Here is a 16794-nt window from a genome sequence, read left to right on the forward strand (position 1 = left end):
GAAGTGGTCTGAAGTAAAGAGGATGAAATTCAATATGGACAAATGCAAAGTACTCCACTTAGGAAGGAACAGTCAGTTTCACAAATACAAAATGGGAACTGACTGCCTAGGAAGGAGTACTGTGGAAAGGGATCTAGGGGTCATAGTGGACCACAAGCTAAATATGAGTCAACAGTTTAACTCTGTTGCAAAAAAAAGCAAACATCATTCTGGGATGTATTAGCAGGAGTGTTGTAAGCAAGACATGAGAAGTAATTCTTCCGCTCTACTCCGCGCTGATTAGGCCTCAGCTGGAGTATTGTGTCCAGTTCTGAGTGCCACATTTCAGGAAGGATGGGGACAAATTGGAGAAAGTCCAGAGAAGAGCAACAAGAATGATTAAAGGTCTAGAAAACATGACCTCTGAGGGAAGATTGAAACTGGGTTTGTTTAGTCTGGAGAAGAGAAGACAGAGGGGGACATGCTACCAGATAAAGGGGTTTAGGCGCAGCTCCTCAAAGGGAAATCAACTGGAGTTAGGTTTCAGAGTGGTAGTCAGCTAAACCTCTGTGGGGATCTGGGCCTTACTGAACTGAATATCAAAGTGCAAACCCCAGTCAGCACACCAGCCCTTTGAACAGATTTAATAATTTTATTAAGATGATGTTGAAGTAAAAAGAAAATGGTATAGAGTTTAAGCATAGAAGTTTCTGGTTATCAGGGAATAAGGTACAGATTATCAAGGGGTGCGAAATTCGGTTTAGGAATGGGTGGCGTAAGGAATACATAATCTGCAATCTCCCCGATTGGGGGTAAAAGGTTAACGGGTCAAAGTACAGACATTGAGATATGGGGGTACGTTGTCCATATAATGGCTATGTTCAGGTGTGGAGTATAATGAGCGGATACGATGATGAGGATGGATTTACCCTCATTTGGTGGGAATTAATGTTCAGTGAGTTTATGCTTCCGGTTCGTATGGTCCAATGGAAAAAGTCTCTCAGTCCCTTTCCCATAGTGGATCCACGATGTCGTACCGGCTCACACCTCCTGGTACTGTCGGTGGCCGGTGATGTGTTCGATGTAGATGTCCCTGGACCATCGGATGGTGTCCGAGACCATGAGGCACCGCACGACCGTGCGTAGCTATTACATTCCAGGCCCCTTACACTGCCCTTAGCTGCCAGGTTTTGTGGTGGCCCCACAAATGTGTATCACAGAAGGTGGAGAGGCATTGTGGACTTGTGGGATAAACACATTAGCTGGAGGCTTCTGCCAAAATAGCACAGTGAAACACTTCACAGCCTGTTGAGATAAAGGGGGCAATTAGCACCCTAGGTGTTAAGTTCTGGCTCTGTGGACACCACAGCCCTGGTTTGAGCTTGGGTCATCTTAGAAGGCAGGTTTTTAAAACAAAAGCCAAAGTTTCCCCGCAGTTTCCCCAGGCCTGGAATTGTGGGCTCCAGGGCACCCTGATACAGACCAGGTCTCCAAATACTCAGACAAGCTGGGTCATTGTCCAGCCTCAGGCCCCCAGTTCAAACCCCACTGGAGCGAGCCCTTATCTGAATGGTTGACACTGATATGACATTCCTCACTGTGTGTGGGGCTGTTTGATCTGGGTAGCCCAGGAGCATGGCAGCCAGGAGACTCAGGCCCAGCTCTGCTCTTGAATTTGGGGTCCTTACAGCACTTTTGCTCTGAGTCACCAGGCTGTTACATTTTGCGGTTGCCTAGCGAAAGGGGCGGGTAATAGGATCTGGGGGACAATGAAGGGTCCTTGTAAATGCAAACCCCCCAAGTGAACTTGACCTAATCCCATAAACCCCATTACCTCCCCCCCTCTCTTTCAAGGGGCTTGTGGAATGCAGGGTCTCTTGGGAGGCCAAGTGCATTTTGGGGTGGGGGTGCTGGCATGGTTACCCACGTTGGAAAACACCCACACATGCATGCATGCACACACGTATGTGCATACACCCATGTACACGTACACACACACAAACACACACACGCTGCAGGTATCGTTCACCTGCCCTGATGGTTGTGGGCCCACTGCAGGAAGTGGCTTTGCCCGTCCAGTGCACCCATACCCTGGGCCATTCCCAGCCTCACTCATGGCACGGTCGTCTCCCAAGCAGCCCCTCCGCTCACCCATCCCAGCTGTCCTTGTGATGATGATGCCCAGGTGATCCCAGCACTGCCCAGCCCCCTGCAAGGCGCAGGTCCTTGCCACGTGCTTCCCAGCCGCCCATCCTGCCCCACTGCAGCCCTTGCTCTCTGCCATTGCAGTCAGCTGAGCCCATCTCCCGTCCGCCCCAATGCATGCCCCACGGGATGCCTGGCCCCCCCGGTGTCAGCTCTGCTCCCCCGCTCCCATTACTGGGCCAGGCTGTGCGCCGTCTCTCCAGCCCAGCTGGCACTGTCCAGAACCCACTTGGGCATTCCCCCCTCCTCCCGAATCCAGGGCTGAGTTCTCAGCTGGGGCTCCCCCTTGCCATTGCTACCACAGGGCTGCCCTGGCTGTGCCGGACCTCAGGGCCAAGTCGCGGGGGGAATGGAGACGGGGGCAGAGCCCCAGGGTGACAATCCCTGGACTGCGCGGGCCCCAGCTCGGGGTCGTTCCCTGTGTTCTGACCCTGAATGCCCGGCCCTGGGCTGCACCCCACCCCCGGGTGCCCGGGCATGCATGTTGCAGGCTGGGTCAGCAGCTGGAGCCGTCCCCACCAGGAGGAAGCTGTGATGGGCAGAGATTTCCCCTCCCTCACCCTGTGGGGCTGGGTGACTCTGGAGTAGGGCGTGTGTGTCTGATCTGGAGCAGCCCACGGCTCAGCCCAGGACAGGCCTGCTATGCATGGTCTCTGCAGCCACCTTCTCCCATCCCGGCCCCGCCCCCTCAATGCCAGTCCCCCACTGGGAGCTGAGAGCTCCCAGCCCTCGCCAGCCTGGCCCTGGCCCCTCCCCAAGCAGGTGAGACCCTCCCCTCTGAGGATGTGCTCGACCCATCGGATTAGGTGCTCTGCTGAAGGGCTCCCCGGGAGAGCAAGCCGGCCAGCCTGAGCCACCCTCCCTGGGCACCCTCCCCCTCTCACCGCTGCCCCCTCCCCATGCCAGCACTCGGCTCTGCTGCAAGGCGTGGCAAGGGCCTGCCTGCCTGGGCACCCATTAAGACCCTGCTCCCCGGGGGTGTTGGACAAACAGGCATCCAGTGTCCCTGTGGTGGCAACCCCCATTCCACTGCCCCACTGAAAGGGGGCATCGTCCCTGCTCACTGGCGGGGGTGAGGGGAAGAGCTTGAAGGGAAGGTGAACGCTGGAGGGATGGAGGGATCTGTAGTGGCTTGGGCCATGTCTGCGTAAGCCCCCTTCCCCTTCACAGGGGCCAGCCACAGGACTGGACTCCCCAACCTTCAGCACATAGGCATCTCCCTTGGCTGGCAGCAGTACTAGGCAGTTACCCTCTGGGTACCAGCCACTACAGAGGGGTGCAGCCCTCTGCAAGGGTGGTGCAGCCTCCCTAGAGGTTTTGAGCAAGGCCTCCCACTGGTGCTGCTGCTGGTTCCACTGCCCCGGGGGAGCCCAGGATGGACTGGGCCCTGGCAGCTTCTGGTGTTTTCACCCCATGACAGCTAAATCGGCGGAGGCCTGGGGAGGGAAAGGGGGGTTTACCAGACTGTTTTACTCAGCTCGGGCTTCTGGTTCGCTGCCAAGCTCTGTTCCTTCTGCAGCTGCACCCTGTCTGTGTACGTTGCCTGCCTCTCCTGTCCTGTCTGACGCCTCTCTGGGCCAGGGACCGGCTCTGCTAAGTTGCACGTGCAATGCCCAGCAGAAGGGGGCCTGAGCTTTGACTGGGACTCCCGGTGTTCTCAATTCCCCCAGTTTTGTCACGAGTCTGGAAATAGTTGGTGTTTTTCTGCAAGGCCCAGCTCCTGGAGTCCTGGGATTTTGTGAGAATCTCAAAAAAAAAAAAAAAAACCAAAAGGGGAGGGGTAAGTTTCTAGCCCTTGTCTCTGCTGAGAAAAGCTGGAAGATGTGACCCCAGTGCAAACTGGGCCTGACTCGTGGTCTCTGACTGCTTAGGCACCACTGGGTTCCTGGGCATGGTTGTGAGACAGCCTGTAATTAACACTTGGCGTGGGCGGGGCTGTGGAAAGAGCTCGGCCCTTGGTTGGGAAGCCAGCTCAGCTCTGCAAAAACATCCGGCACATTTCCCAGCCCACTCACAAGATCGACTTGTCCGTCCTGGTCAACTCCAGGGGTTGGTGCTGCTGACAAACCTAACCAGGCTCACCCCTCTGGGAAGATAGATGTGAGGGTGGGGGGACTGTGCACCATTTCCAACTCCCCCTAAGCAGGCAGGTGCTAAGATCCACACCCCCCACCCCGGGGGACTGTTTCTGGAGTCAAGCGCGGTCCGGACTGAAAGGGAATTGCCGCCTCTGTCCTAATCTCCAGCCCTCTCGACCGTGTGATGATCCTACAGCAGCCAGCTAAGCCTGAAACCACGGCCTTCCCTCCAGCCTGCCGCCGGGTTACCTCCTGGGCCCTGCCTGGCGCCCTGCACTGGCATCTGGCACAGGGAACCCTGCAGCCACACAGACTACTGGGAAACAATCGGTTTGTCTGGCCAGGCCAGTTCCTGCCTTTGAGAGACACCTGCGTGGCGCCGAGAGGGTGCTTCCAGAGGGCCGGCACCACTGTGCGTGGCTAACAGGTGCCTGGCCGGGGACATGAGCGTGCATGCATGTATCTCTTCCTGGGTTAGTCCCACAGCCACGTAGGGGGCTGGAAATACCCCAGGAGGGGCAGCGCCTCCTGTGGGGTACCTCTGCCTGATATGCCAACACCCAGGCCCTAAGAGCTCAGAAGAATGGGACATTTCTGTAGTTCTTTGTTGCCAAGCTCCCAGATTTGCACAGACTTTGCTCGCTGCTGAAATGAAGCCACTTCTGGAGTGGAGCTCAGCAGCTGTTAAACTGTCTGGCAGTGAAGACTTGCTCCCTGACTGCCAACGGGAAGTGCAGGGGGAAAAGGGATTATCCATATTGCAACCTGGCCAGGTCGCTGCGTAGCCCGCTCCCCCTCACACCCCACCTCCGCCCGGCACAGAATCGAGTGACCAGGGAATTGGTTTTAGAGTTCAGGCAAAGGAGCACCTCTTTCGTAGTGCCCCCCTTGCCACACTGGGGTCAGCACTGACTCTGCGGGGAGAGCATCCCTTACAGAGGCCCCGCACGGCTCCCTCAGCCCCACACCCCCTAGCACCCTGCAGAGACGTTGGATCCAGCATTGACTCAGTGGGGACAGCACCGTGCCCACCCTGCAGCCCTTGGCTTCCCCCAGGGCGTCTCCCTATCCCTGTACAAACCAGGCCAGGCCTGCTGTGCTGTGAGATCCAACAGTTATTAGGCCAAGGAAGTGTCACTTCTTTCACCTCCACGCACACGCACGCTGGTCACCGGGCCCTGCTGGGCCCTGGGAGAGACAAGTCTCTCCCCCAGGCCCTGGCGTGCGCGCGCACCTGTGGACCTCTGCCCTCCTAGCGGAGGAGGCTGAGTGCAAACCCTGGCCCAGCAAGGCAGGAGGAGGTTATCTGGGGCCCAGCGATGAACAAACCCTCAGTGTGTGACTAAGACGCGATAGGACCAGGTGCAAACGCCGAGCAGGGAGTGTGAGGCTGAGAGTTATCGCTCCCCTGGTGGACTCAGGTGCCCAAAGCCAAATGTTTCCTAAGGGTGAGGCAGCTCCTATGTGCGTGCGCGTTATCACGACGCCCCATTCACCGCCATATCAGGGACACCGGGAAATGGATGGCAAAATGATTGCCAGGAACAGCCCCGCTCTCTGCAGCGCTGCGGATGCCAACTCCCATGGGGCATTCCTCCATAGGATCCCTGCCAGGAGCCGGACCCACCTGAGCCTGCGCTCCTGCCTCGCTCCCTACAGCACCCCCTGCTGGGAGAGGCTGGCACTGGGGCAGCTGGGATCTGCCCCCAACCCCAGCCAGCACCCGTGCCCCGGTCCCTACAGCACCCCCTGCTGGGAGAGGCCAGGGCTGGAGTAGCTGGGATCTGTGCCACCAGCCAGTGCTCCTGCCCTGCTCCCCACAGCACCGCCCCCCACTGGGAGAGGCTGGGACTGGGGCAGCCAGGAGCCCCCCACTGCTGGGGCTCTCAAGCCCTGTCTTAGAGAGGAGGCGCTTGCCATCGGTTCAGTGGGGCAGGGGACGCGCGTTGCTCCGGGGAACAATGGAAGGCACTTCACAGCCTGCATGGAGACCCTCTAACAAGCTGGGGAGCTGGGGTCCATTTGGGCCCCAACTCTCAGATTCTTCCCTCAGCCCTTTGGCTGGGGATCTCGCTTTCCAGCTACACCCCAAAGCACCCAGGTCTGGGCCCAGATGAGAGCAGCCTGGGCAGTGGGGCGTCCTGGTGGCCGTTGGAATCAGCTGCAGGGGAGCTCCTGTGCCAGGGGGAACCGCCAGACAAGAATCCCTGACGGTCGACCTGGGCAGCTCTGCCCTTCAGCCAGCGTCAGACTGCCCTTAGCACTTGGCAGGTGCAGCGCAGAGAGGCAAAGGGGCACACGCTTTGGCGGGAGTGATCCGGCCCTTGACAGAGCTGCCGCGAGGGGCCCAGGGCACTGGGGCTGGGCTGTGGGGCTGTCCCTTTTGGGCGTTGCTTGGGATCCACTCCAGACCTGCCGCTCCTGATGCCCAGCCCAGCCCAGCCCAGCCGGGGATGGGTGGTGATTCTCACTGCAGATGCCCACATCAAACCAGCCCCACTGGCGCAAGCCAGCCCCATGTCAGCAGAGAGGCCAAGCCTTGTGTGGGCCCTGGTGCTGGATCTCCTCACCCTGGTACCTCCAGAGCCACACGGGGTGCAGGGCCCAGAGCCTGGGGGAGGCGACCCCGGCGCCGCGGTCTCCGGGGCTGTGCATCTGGAGCCTTTTCACAGCCCTACGGCCCCCTCGGAGCGAAGCGAGAGATGCGGGAGGGGGTTCTAGCCAAGGCTCCTCTGCGGCCAGCATGTCACTGCCCTTGGGGCTGTCTCCGGCACTGCCGCAGGGTGGGGGCATCAGCCAGGGAGGAGGGGTTGCTGGGCCGTAGACAGGCTCAGACTCAGCAGGGGCAGTGCTTCCAGGTGACGGCCCTGAGGCTCGCAGGCGCGTGGCGGAGACCAGCCACAAAGGGGCCTGATTTCCCTGCTGACAGCTCAGCAGCCACGTGTGGCTGGCCCCCATGGGCAGCTGCCAACACACACACACACACACCCACCCCTGCTCCCTGCACGCCCGCCCACACCCCCAGAGCTCCAGCACCGCAGAAGGGCTCCCAGCCCAGCTGATATGGCTGCTGCTCCCCTCTCACCACCTCTAGGCCGCTCACTGCCTCGGGCTTGTTTTCCTTTGATCAGCCCCAGCTTCACATCCAGTTTCTCGGTTTGGCGGGGTGCAGTTTGCTCTTATCACCCATGGGCCCAAATGATGGGCCATCGAATGACTCGAACAAGGGGCTGGGACTCAGGGCTCCTGGCTTCCAGCCCCAGAAGAAGCTGTGTGACTCTGGTCAAGTCACTATCCCCCATGCCTCCGTTTCCCTGGCTGTAAAATGAGGATTACGACACTTGCCCCGCACAGGGAGGGGTTCTGAAACTGAGGTGCAAGGGGTGAGAGAATTGCCAAAGATGGTTACAGCTCCCCAGGCAACTAGCCAGGAGATATGGCAGATTCACCACCCCACAGCCAGACCCGTGGAGCTCAGCCAGGTGGGATGGGGGACTCGCTGGGCTGGATTATGCAGATCAGGCTCCACATTCAGTGTCCCTTCTGGCCTGAGAAGCTCTGAAGTACCTGCCTGGTGGCCTTGGACTCCAGAGCGTGAAGGGAGAAACAGCAGGGGTGTCTGCTCTGGCTGGAGGGGTTCTGCTGATGATGCACAGGAAGGACGAGATCCCAGCTGCCCCCGGTGCCCGGGCAGGCTCTGGGGGGGCCTACCCGAGGCCCTCCAACAAGCAGAGCCGATTCTGAGCCGCCCAAAGCTGCTGAGTGAAAAGGCGTCGTTGTCCTGGCAGCCTGGAGTGGCTGCACACAGGCCTGCGTGGCGAGCGTAGCACTTTCCTTTTGTCTTTGTGGAATTTCATTGTGTCGTCTACAGCCCAGCTCAAAATCCCTCTGAACTTTAGCTCCTCCAAAGTGTTGGCAACCCCCCAAAGCTTCGTGTCCTCTGCAGACTTGATCAGTTCTCTCTATTCCTACACCCAGGTTGTTAATAACGATGTTAGACACTGACCCAGAACAGATCCCGGGGGAACCGCGCTGCAGACCTCCCTCCAATCCGACATCATCCCGTTAATAGCAACTCTTATTGGGTTAAAAGAACAGGAGGACTTGTGACACCTTAGAGACTAACCAATTTATTTGAGCATAAGCTTTTGTGAGCTACAGCTCACTGCATCGGCTGTAGCTCACAAAAGCTTATGCTCAAATAAATGTGTTAGTTTTACTGGGTTGTTTCTCTCCAACCAGCCCCCTAAACCAGACTTTGCTGGGCAGTTCATTAACAGACTGAGGAGCCAGGGCTGGTGGGGCCAGACACCTGGATTCCCCCAGCCCCAGCTGAGACCCTTGGTCGAAAGGGGCAGCGGCTCTGGGGGGAAGCAGGGTGCTCACGGCCCTCCTCACTCTGCTGGACTGCTGAAGGGCATCCCTCATCCCGTCCCCTCAGCACCTGGTAAGACTCAGATCGGCTCTGGGTGTTGTGGTCAGTTGTCAGCTGAGCCGCTGGCATGAATGGCAGAGCTGGGGGAGTTCTCATGGGGACAGCAGCCTGTTCACTCCCTGCTGGTGCTCCTTGGCAAAGGGGGCAGCCCGGGGGCCGCGTTTTCCACTGAGCTCGTTCTGTTTCCTTCTGGGAGGAAACAGGCCAGGTCTGATTCCTTCACAGCCCCTCTGGGCTGAGAGACCTGCTGCAAAATGGGGCAGAAAGACAAACCAGTGGTTTGAGCATTGGCCTGCTAAACCCAGGGTTGTGGGTTCAATCCTTGAGGGGGCCATTTGGGTCAAAAATTGGGGATTGCTCCTGCTTTGAGCAGGGGGTTGGACTAGATGACCTCCTGAGGTCCCTTCCAACCCTGATATTCTATGATTCTATGACTGTCTGGGCAGGAGCTGGGCTGGCCCAGCCAGACTGGGACATGGTTTGGGGATTTCACTGTCTGCCTGCCCGCCCTACCACAGACCCTCAGCCCGCTGCCTGCCCCCCCATTCACCCATCTCCTCTCTCACTGTGTCACCCCCAAGATTCCACCGGCGGCTTCCTGTCTCCTCTGCTCCAGCCGCTGGCTTTAGGGCAGCAAACGCTGTAGCGAGCCTGATGCTGACTCAGCCAAAGGGGACATGCCACAGGACCTTCCCCATCTCCCTGAGACCTGGGTCCCCCTGCAGATGTAGGGGGCGGGGGAAGAGCTTACAAATGTTACCAAAGCAGCTCAGTGAATCTGCAGCTTTGCTGCTTTCTGGGGCTGGCTCAGAATCAGGGGGTTTTATTAGTGAATTAAACCTGTGGTGGTGATTTGCATTACAGCCCCAGGAATGCCCACCTGAGCAGGCATTGTACACGCACCAAGGAAGAGCTGACCGTCTGAATAGCCAGAGCAGGGTTATCATCAAGTGTCTTGCCCCAGAGCCCCGTTTCACCTCACCAAGGTTTTGACCTGAAATTGCAAAGTCAAACATCCCCAAGAAAGACCCCAAGCTCCCAAAGGGAGCATCAGTGGCCTCAGCATGTGTGACGTGAGCTTCCCCCCCCTCGCCTGCAGCCCATTCTGGGCTCAAGCCCAGCGGCAGCACATGGCTACTGGTGGGGGCCTTGTGGCTAGAGACAGGCTGGCAGGCTCCAGGGTGTGAGGCTGGCCCCGACCTCCACATCTCCCGCTGGCTGCCCCCTTGGAAGGCTCCTCTCCCAGCTGTTTTGGGTTCATGAAGGCCACGGGAACAAACTTGTCAGCGCCTGTGGGCAGCTCACCCTGCAAACGAAGGGCTAAGTGGCAGGCAGGAAAAAGTCTGGGCCTTGCACTGCGCTTCCCTCCCCCGCACTGCCTGGCAGGCCCATGGGATGATGAAAGGGGACCTGGAACTGGTTTTTCCTCCCTGCAGGGTTCAGCTCGGCTCACCGGGGAAGGTGAGCTGTCACTTTGGCTTGGCAGGTGCCTAGGAAGGCTGGGACAGCAAGCACCAGACCCAGCCACTCCAATGTTACAGGAAGGCTGTAGAAACAGTTTACGCACCCACCCACATGCACGCACGCACACACACACCCCCCTTCCCCTGGAAATAAACCCCAGAGCCAGGGATTATACACACAACACCCAGCTGGCTTTGCCGGCCTGACTCACTGCTTAGTCAAACAGCCCACACCTTCCCTGTAAGTCGGCAGCTTGACATTTCTGAACAAGTCACTGGAGAATTTCACCAGTGCTGGAGGTTTCCCCTGGAGCCTGGCTCCTTGCCAGAGTGGCCAGCAGAGGCGAGGCAGGTGCCCTTGAACCAATAGGCCAGGAAATCCACCCCTCCCTCCCTCCAGAGCCAGGCCCGCTGGATCACCCTGGCCCAAATTTGGGGGTCTCTGCCAGCAGGGAACCTGCATCCACTAAGACAGGGGAAGCTGGGAGGCTCATTAAGCATATGCCCCGGCTGTCCCTTAGCACAGAAATGCCCCCCCATTTTAAATGCCCCCTCAGGGCTGTGAGCAGTGAGGCAGAATGGAACCCCAGGGTGTGGAAGGATTTGCAGGCAGGACAAATCCCCAGCACCCGAAAGCCAAATGAATGTCCTGGAGTCCCCTGCCCAGCTGTCCTGGCACTGCCATTTCTAGCTGACACCCTGGAACAGTCACTTCAGCACCCCGCGATACTCCCCTCTCCCCGGGCAGATCCTTGGTGGGCTAGGAAGGACCCAATGCTCCCAGTCACTAGGCTGCCAGTGGGAGATGGGCAGCTCTCTAGGGCACAGCTGGGCCAGCCCTACAGGCTGTGACCGGCTCATCCCCTGTGCTACAGGGCTCAGCCCAGTCGAGTTTCCAGGGGCCGGAACTCACAAAGCTGCCAGCATTGCAGGACTCACCTCTGCAAGGAGCTGGATTTTACCCGTCAGGTCTGTGCAAGCCCCAGCCTTCGGAGCAGTGCGTGCATCACAGGTAATTGGCTGTGGGAGGGATGGAGACAGACCTGCTTGCTGGGCCTGGGACCTGCCAACAAGCCAGCGCTTAGTCACCACCTATTAATGCATAAGGAAACCTCAGCACCTGAGTGGAGTGAAGCTGCCTGGTAGCTTGGTTGGGGCGTTCCACTGAGCCACACACCTGGCATGGACACAGGAGCTCCGGCGGGGGGAAGCATCCTGGGCTGTAACCACCTGACAAGGGGGTCAGGACTCCTGGGCTCCATTCACAGCTCTAGAAGGGGGGGGAATCTAGTGGGTAGAGAAAAGGACCAGGAGTCAAATCTCCTTGGTTCAGTTCATCTTTGGCACTGACTTGCCGTGACCAGGTCACTTCACCTCTGTGCCTTCATTTCCACATCTGTAGAATGGGGAAACAGAGGCAGAGAGTGGTGAAATAAGGGACGCATTAATGCTTGCTCTGAGTGCTGGCACTCATGGAAGATGCCGAGACAAGGCAAAGGCCGTTGCCACAGATTCCTTTATGGCTATTTTAAATAGAAATCAGCATTGAGGCTCATAATATTGACAAACAGTAAACCCTGCCATCTGCTTCTCACTCCTGGGGAGAGTTTCAAAGTAAACTCTGCAGGCTCCTGCTGCTGAGGTGTATTCATTTATTTTACATCTGATCACAATAGCGCAATGGTTTGCATATAAAGAAAAGTAACATTTCAAAGTGGGGGAGAGCTAGCGTGCCCAAGCAGAGAAATGTTAATTGACAATATACACAGAGAGGAACAGGCTCTTCTCAGAGCTGGGAGTCCCAGCAGGAAGACAAGTTCTATAAAACCCAACTAGTCTATATCCCTGCTCTCTTCCAACTCAGTGCACTTTGCAGAAGCTGCACATCAAGCCTCCTTGGCCTGCTCTTTTAGAAAGAAGGTTTCAAGTACAGCAGAGACCTGGGAATTCATAGGTGGACAAAACTCCTTGTTCTCTTTACACAAATAAGAGTTTTAGGAAGCAGCTTGGAAAGGGGGCTGCAGCAGTACCTGGTTTCCTGCTCACCCTTCAGCAGAAGGGGAACAAACAAAAATACACAGTCAAAAATGACAAGACAAATCCAGAACAGACATTGCAAATATGAAGGTTTTCGAGAGATGCAGCTGCTTTGTACAGGCACGGGAGCAGGCTGCCGACTGTGTCCCCCCGTGAGGCACGGGCTGTCTTGGGGCTATGGCAATTCCAGTAGGATTTGGAACGCTCCCTGGAAGGGTATAAAGGTAGATCCCTGGCCTTGTGCTGCTCAGCAGTATTCATAGTCCTGAAGTCAGGCTCCCAAACAATCACGAGATTGCTTCACAAGGCATGAGATTTTACAGCGTGGGTCATTTTCTTTCCGCACGCCAGTCACATTTTGGGTTAGAAATTCACTTTACAAAGAAGTGGCAGTGAGCAATCTGGGATTGCAGCCGCTGGGCCTTGAACATGCCGATACGTCATAGGAGTGGGCAGCAGAGTTACTGCCAACACACCACTGGGAAGTGATCCTACTTCAGGGCGTAAGCCAGTCCCCGACTGACTGGGTGGGGAGCGGAGCACGGCGTGACACCAGAGCCGATGGCCCAGGAGTCCCACCTACGCTGGCAATTCCGCTCTTCCTTTGAAGAAGGCTTAAAAAGGTGCTAGAAACCTACAGAAGATGGCTTGTTTATTTGAGCTGGATTTTCTTTTTACAAAACGCGTCCGTCCCACTTTAACCCAGATCCACGCCAATGCTGCCCAGTCTTTACATTACAACATTATTAAAAAAAAAATCAAACTGGAACAAAATGTATAAGCTTAAAAATCCCTTTAAAAATGCCTCCGCTCATTCTGTACAGTATTCTACACCCTGGGCTCTGCACTTCCTGGGTAGCTATTTCTATAGACCTGGCTGTGGAAGATCCAGCTGGTTTTACCTTTAAATACTGAGTGTTTGCTCTTTTCCAGACCTCGCTAGCGACATAAATTAGTGGCATCAATAAGAAAATATTTTGTGGCTTCATAAATAGCGTTCAGTCTCTCCCCGCCCAGCTGCGGGTCCCCAGAGGCGGCTCTGTCCATCACATGTGTCTCTTCATGTGCAGCGCCAGGTGGTCCGACCTGGAGAAGGCCCGCTCGCACAGGTGGCACTGGAAGGGCCGGTGGCCAGTGTGTTTGCGGTAGTGACGGGTCAGCTCGTCCGAGCGGGCGAACTTCCAGCCGCAGCCATCCCAGTTGCAGTGGTAGGGCTTCTCCCCTGGGCAGAGACCAGAACAGCGTTAGCCTGCCAGCCCGGGCACTGCCCTGCCTAGGAGCCTGCTCCCAACCCCCCTGGGCAGAGACCAGAACAGCGTTAGCCTGCCAGCCCGGGCACTGCCCTGCCTAGGAGCCTGCTCCCAACCCCCCTGGGCAGAGACCAGAACAGCGTTAGCCTGCCAGCCCGGGCACTGCCCTGCCTAGGAGCCTGCTCCCAACCCCCCTGGGCAGAGACCAGAACAGCGTTAGCCTGCCAGCCCGGGCACTGCCCTGCCTAGGAGCCTGCTCCCAACCCCCCTGGGCTTTCCAGCAGCCGCTCCATCTCCTTGGCTGCAAACAAGGCCCGGTGCACGCAGCGGGGCGCCGCCAGCTGCAACCGCAGCCAAGGGGGCACCGGTTCCCCGGCCCCTCCCCTCCTCAGTTTAAGGGACACAACTTTGGCTCTTTCACCCGCCACTATCGCGTCCCCCCCCTCCCCAGAGCCCGCTCCTGCCCTCCCCCAAGTACTGTCCGTCCCCCGGGCCCGCTCCTGCAAAGTCTCCCCAGCCGCGCCTCATGCAGCCCATGGGAGTAACTACGCTGCGGGGAGGAATCCGACGGCGGGGGTCGGGCCCAGCCCCTCTACGTTGCCAGCTTCCCGTCCTCTTCCCTCTGTCCCAGGGCTCCTGCGGGGCTTGGGAACTCCCACAGCCCCCCAAGGAGTGACTCGCCCCTGCCCCGCGGTGCGCCCCAGGAGGCGGGGAGAGGGCAGGGGCCCCCCGAGCGCCGCGGGCCCCTAGCAGGGCCAGCCTTACCGGTGTGTGTCCGCATATGCGCCTTCAGGTGCGAGCTCTTGGTGTAGGTCTTGCCGCAGCCCGGGTATTCACAGTTGTGGGTGGCCGTGCGCTTCCTGGCCCAGGACCGCCGGCCCCTCTTGGGCTTGCAGTCCTCGGGGGGCGCCCCGGCGGGGAAGTAATCCAGCACGGGCGAGTTGGGGGGCGTCACCAGCATCCTGTGCAGGCCGGGGTGCGCCTTCAGCGGCTCCCGGAACACGCTGAAGTGTCCATGGAACTGGGCCGGCCCGTGGGCCGCGAAGTGGGCCGGATAGTGCTGCGGGGGCAGCGGGTAGTGTTGGGGGCCCAGGTGCGGGTGCAGGTCGCCCAGCAGGGGGCACTCCCCCGCCGGCCCCATCTCCTCGGGGGGCCCCACCCTGGGGTGGGGGAAGCCGGGGTGTGGGGGGTAGAGCTGCTCGTGCGGGGGCATCATGAGGGGCTTGTGGTCCATGGCGCCTGGCCCCAGGCACTCGCCCGCCATGCCCAGCATACAGGCCTGCTCCTCCGGCTGCTCCTTCTTGATCCGGGCCCCCGCCTGCGGCGCCCGGTGGTCGGGGGGCAGCGGCCGGGCCATGGCCGGGTGGCCCAGCCCGCCGGGGACCCGCAGCTCCGTGTACTCCCGCCGCTGCAGCTCGCAGGGGCCCGGCAGGTCGGCGGTGAGCAGCTCGGCCATGTAGCTGCGGCTGTCGGGGTAGGGGGCCCCGAACTTGTTGCCGGGCGGGTAGGAGCCGTCGCCTTCCGTGCAGCAGCTCTCCGGGGTGTCGGGCAGGGGGTAGGCGGGGCCCGCCTGCTGCGGGCTGCTGGTGTGGGCCAGAATGAAATCCAAGTCCACGAACTTGCCCAGGTCGTCCTCCTCCCTCTTGATCCCGGCGGGGCCGCCCTCCATGGCGGCGAAGCGGGGCTGCAGGGCGGGGAGACGGGGAGTCAGGGGCCGGGCGCCCCAGAACCGGAGGAGACGCTCATCCCCAAACCAGCAGAACGGGTTGCGCTCGCTGGCGAGGAGCCCCCGGAAGGGCAGGGCAGGGCGCGCCTGGCGCACCAGTGACCCCGGGCTCCCTGGAGCGGGGTCAGCTGGAGCCACCGCCCCCCCCCCGGGGGTGCTGGGCCACCCAGGGTCCCCCCCATCCGCCAGCCGCTGCCTCGTGGGAGCCCAGCTCCTGACCGCAAACCCGCCCAGCGCCCAAAGGAGTGACGGACTCCCATGCCCGGCCGCGCCCCCTCCCCGCCGCCAGCGCACCTGACAGCCCCCCCTCCCACCCCGCAGCGTGCCCCGGCCGCCCCCCGCCCCAGCCCGGCCGCCCCCCCCGCATTCTGCACAACCCTGGAGTTGCTGGAGACCCTACAAAAACTTCCCTGGCGCCGCCCCCAACCCTGCGGGGAGTGGCGGTACCTTGGTCCCTACAGACTCTCCCCCCCCCCCCCGGCGCCCCCGGCTGGCGGCGCCCCCCGGCTGGCAGCGCCCCCCGGCACCTACGTGGAGCAGCGGAGCCCGCTTCTCCTCCACGGGCAGCAGGCTGGCGAAGGAGGCGATGGGCGGCAGCGCCGCTTCCCCCACGGCCCCGGCCATAGCGCGCTGGGCTCCCTCCCGGGCGGCTGGGCGCTCTCCCGGACAGCCCAGGTCTAGCGCAGCCCGGCCCGCTCCCCAGCTGTTAACATCCCCAGCGCGCCCGGATTGGCCCGCCCCTGCTTGGATATTCACAGCCCTCCGCCGCCGATTGGCCAGAGCGGCGGCGGGCCCCCCCCCCCCGGTCCTTAGGCCCCGCCCTCTGGATGTGCCCCGAGCCGGGTGCGGGAAGGCGCACCAAGCCGGGCAGCCGGTGGGGCGGGGGAGACCCGGGGCGGCCCCGGGCTGCGGTGCTGGGCTCCTGCCCCCCCCCGCCCCGTCTTCTCCCTCGGTCCGCGCCCCGGGCCCGCTCGCCCGGCGGGCTGAGCCCGCGGGGGGAGCGGCGGAGCCGGGAGGAAAGTTGCTCCCAGGCGGGGGGCCCGCGGGGGGTTCAGGGCTCGGTGTGGGTCCCCGGGGGTGTGGAGCGCAGCGTGCCCTGCGTGGCCAGTGCAGTGCCGGTGACTGTCCGGAGTCCCTGCCCTGGTGAAGCCGCACTGCACCCGGGGGCCCTGTGCCCGCCCTGGGGCCTCCCCAGGCTGAGAGCTGCCCGAGTGTAGACCCAGGGCCCGAGTCCCCAGCGCAGCAGGGTCTGCAGCTGGTGGCCCAGGACAGCCTGGCCGGGTGCGGCTGGCGGGCGGCGTTTCTCTCCCTCGGGAACAAAACACCCCCAGCCAGGCACCTGACAGCCCAGAGAGGGGGGACTGCAGGGCAGCAGGGAAACTTCGGGCTACCTGTGAAGCCAGGAGCAGGTCACACGGACCCCTGAAGAGACCTCCAGCCAATACAGAGCGGCCAGCTTGCGAGGACTGGCCCAGCCAAGCCATCGCTGGGAAGACACAGCCTCCCACACCTTCCTCTCTTGGTTTGAGTTGGGCTGGCCTCCCTCCAGCCAATACCAGGAATGGCTTTTTGACTGTTGAGCTTGCCTAGAAGCGATAAGGTTTATCTCCCCAAGCCTCTC

General features: G+C 60.2%; 1 protein-coding gene and 1 long non-coding RNA gene across 3 annotated transcripts; both read right to left on the bottom strand.

Annotated features, from left to right (window-relative positions):
• Nucleotides 1–617: 617 nt before the first annotated feature.
• On the bottom strand, nucleotides 618–11219 carry LOC142073044 (uncharacterized). The gene is made up of 2 exons (XR_012669752.1): nucleotides 11100–11219; nucleotides 618–1284 (listed from the first exon to the last, which is right to left on the bottom strand). It is a non-coding gene; the product is annotated as an uncharacterized LOC142073044 (long non-coding RNA).
• A 579-nt stretch (nucleotides 11220–11798) lies between these two features.
• Nucleotides 11799–16749, bottom strand: LOC125641140 (uncharacterized). Of its 2 annotated transcripts, none has more exons than XM_075131898.1 (3): nucleotides 16565–16749; nucleotides 14213–15131; nucleotides 11799–13419 (listed from the first exon to the last, which is right to left on the bottom strand). In XM_075131898.1, the coding sequence occupies exons 1-3, from the start codon at nucleotides 16655–16657 to the stop codon at nucleotides 13244–13246; spliced, it is 1188 nt and encodes a 395-aa protein (XP_074987999.1). In that variant the 5' UTR covers nucleotides 16658–16749; the 3' UTR covers nucleotides 11799–13243. The 2 variants fall into 2 exon arrangements, with proteins under 2 accessions (XP_074987999.1, XP_074987998.1); XM_075131897.1 differs by lacking the exon at nucleotides 16565–16749 and adding an exon at nucleotides 15705–15864.
• Nucleotides 16750–16794: the final 45 nt, after the last annotated feature.

This window comes from Caretta caretta, chromosome 8 (genome assembly GCF_965140235.1).
Source record: "Caretta caretta isolate rCarCar2 chromosome 8, rCarCar1.hap1, whole genome shotgun sequence".
In the NCBI taxonomy this organism is placed as follows: domain Eukaryota; kingdom Metazoa; phylum Chordata; order Testudines; family Cheloniidae; genus Caretta; species Caretta caretta.

Excerpts from the sequence above, each read along its gene's own strand:
- LOC125641140 (XM_075131898.1), bottom strand. The coding sequence starts at position 16,657 with ATGGCTTGGCTGGGCCAGTCCTCGCAAGCTGGCCGCTCTGTATTGGCT. Across the intron at positions 15,132-16,564 it reads ACCTGCTCCTGGCTTCACAG|CCCCGCTTCGCCGCCATGGA; the intron begins GTAGCCCGAAGT and ends CCCGCCCTGCAG. Across the intron at positions 13,420-14,212 it reads GCATATGCGGACACACACCG|GGGAGAAGCCCTACCACTGC; the intron begins GTAAGGCTGGCC and ends GTCTCTGCCCAG.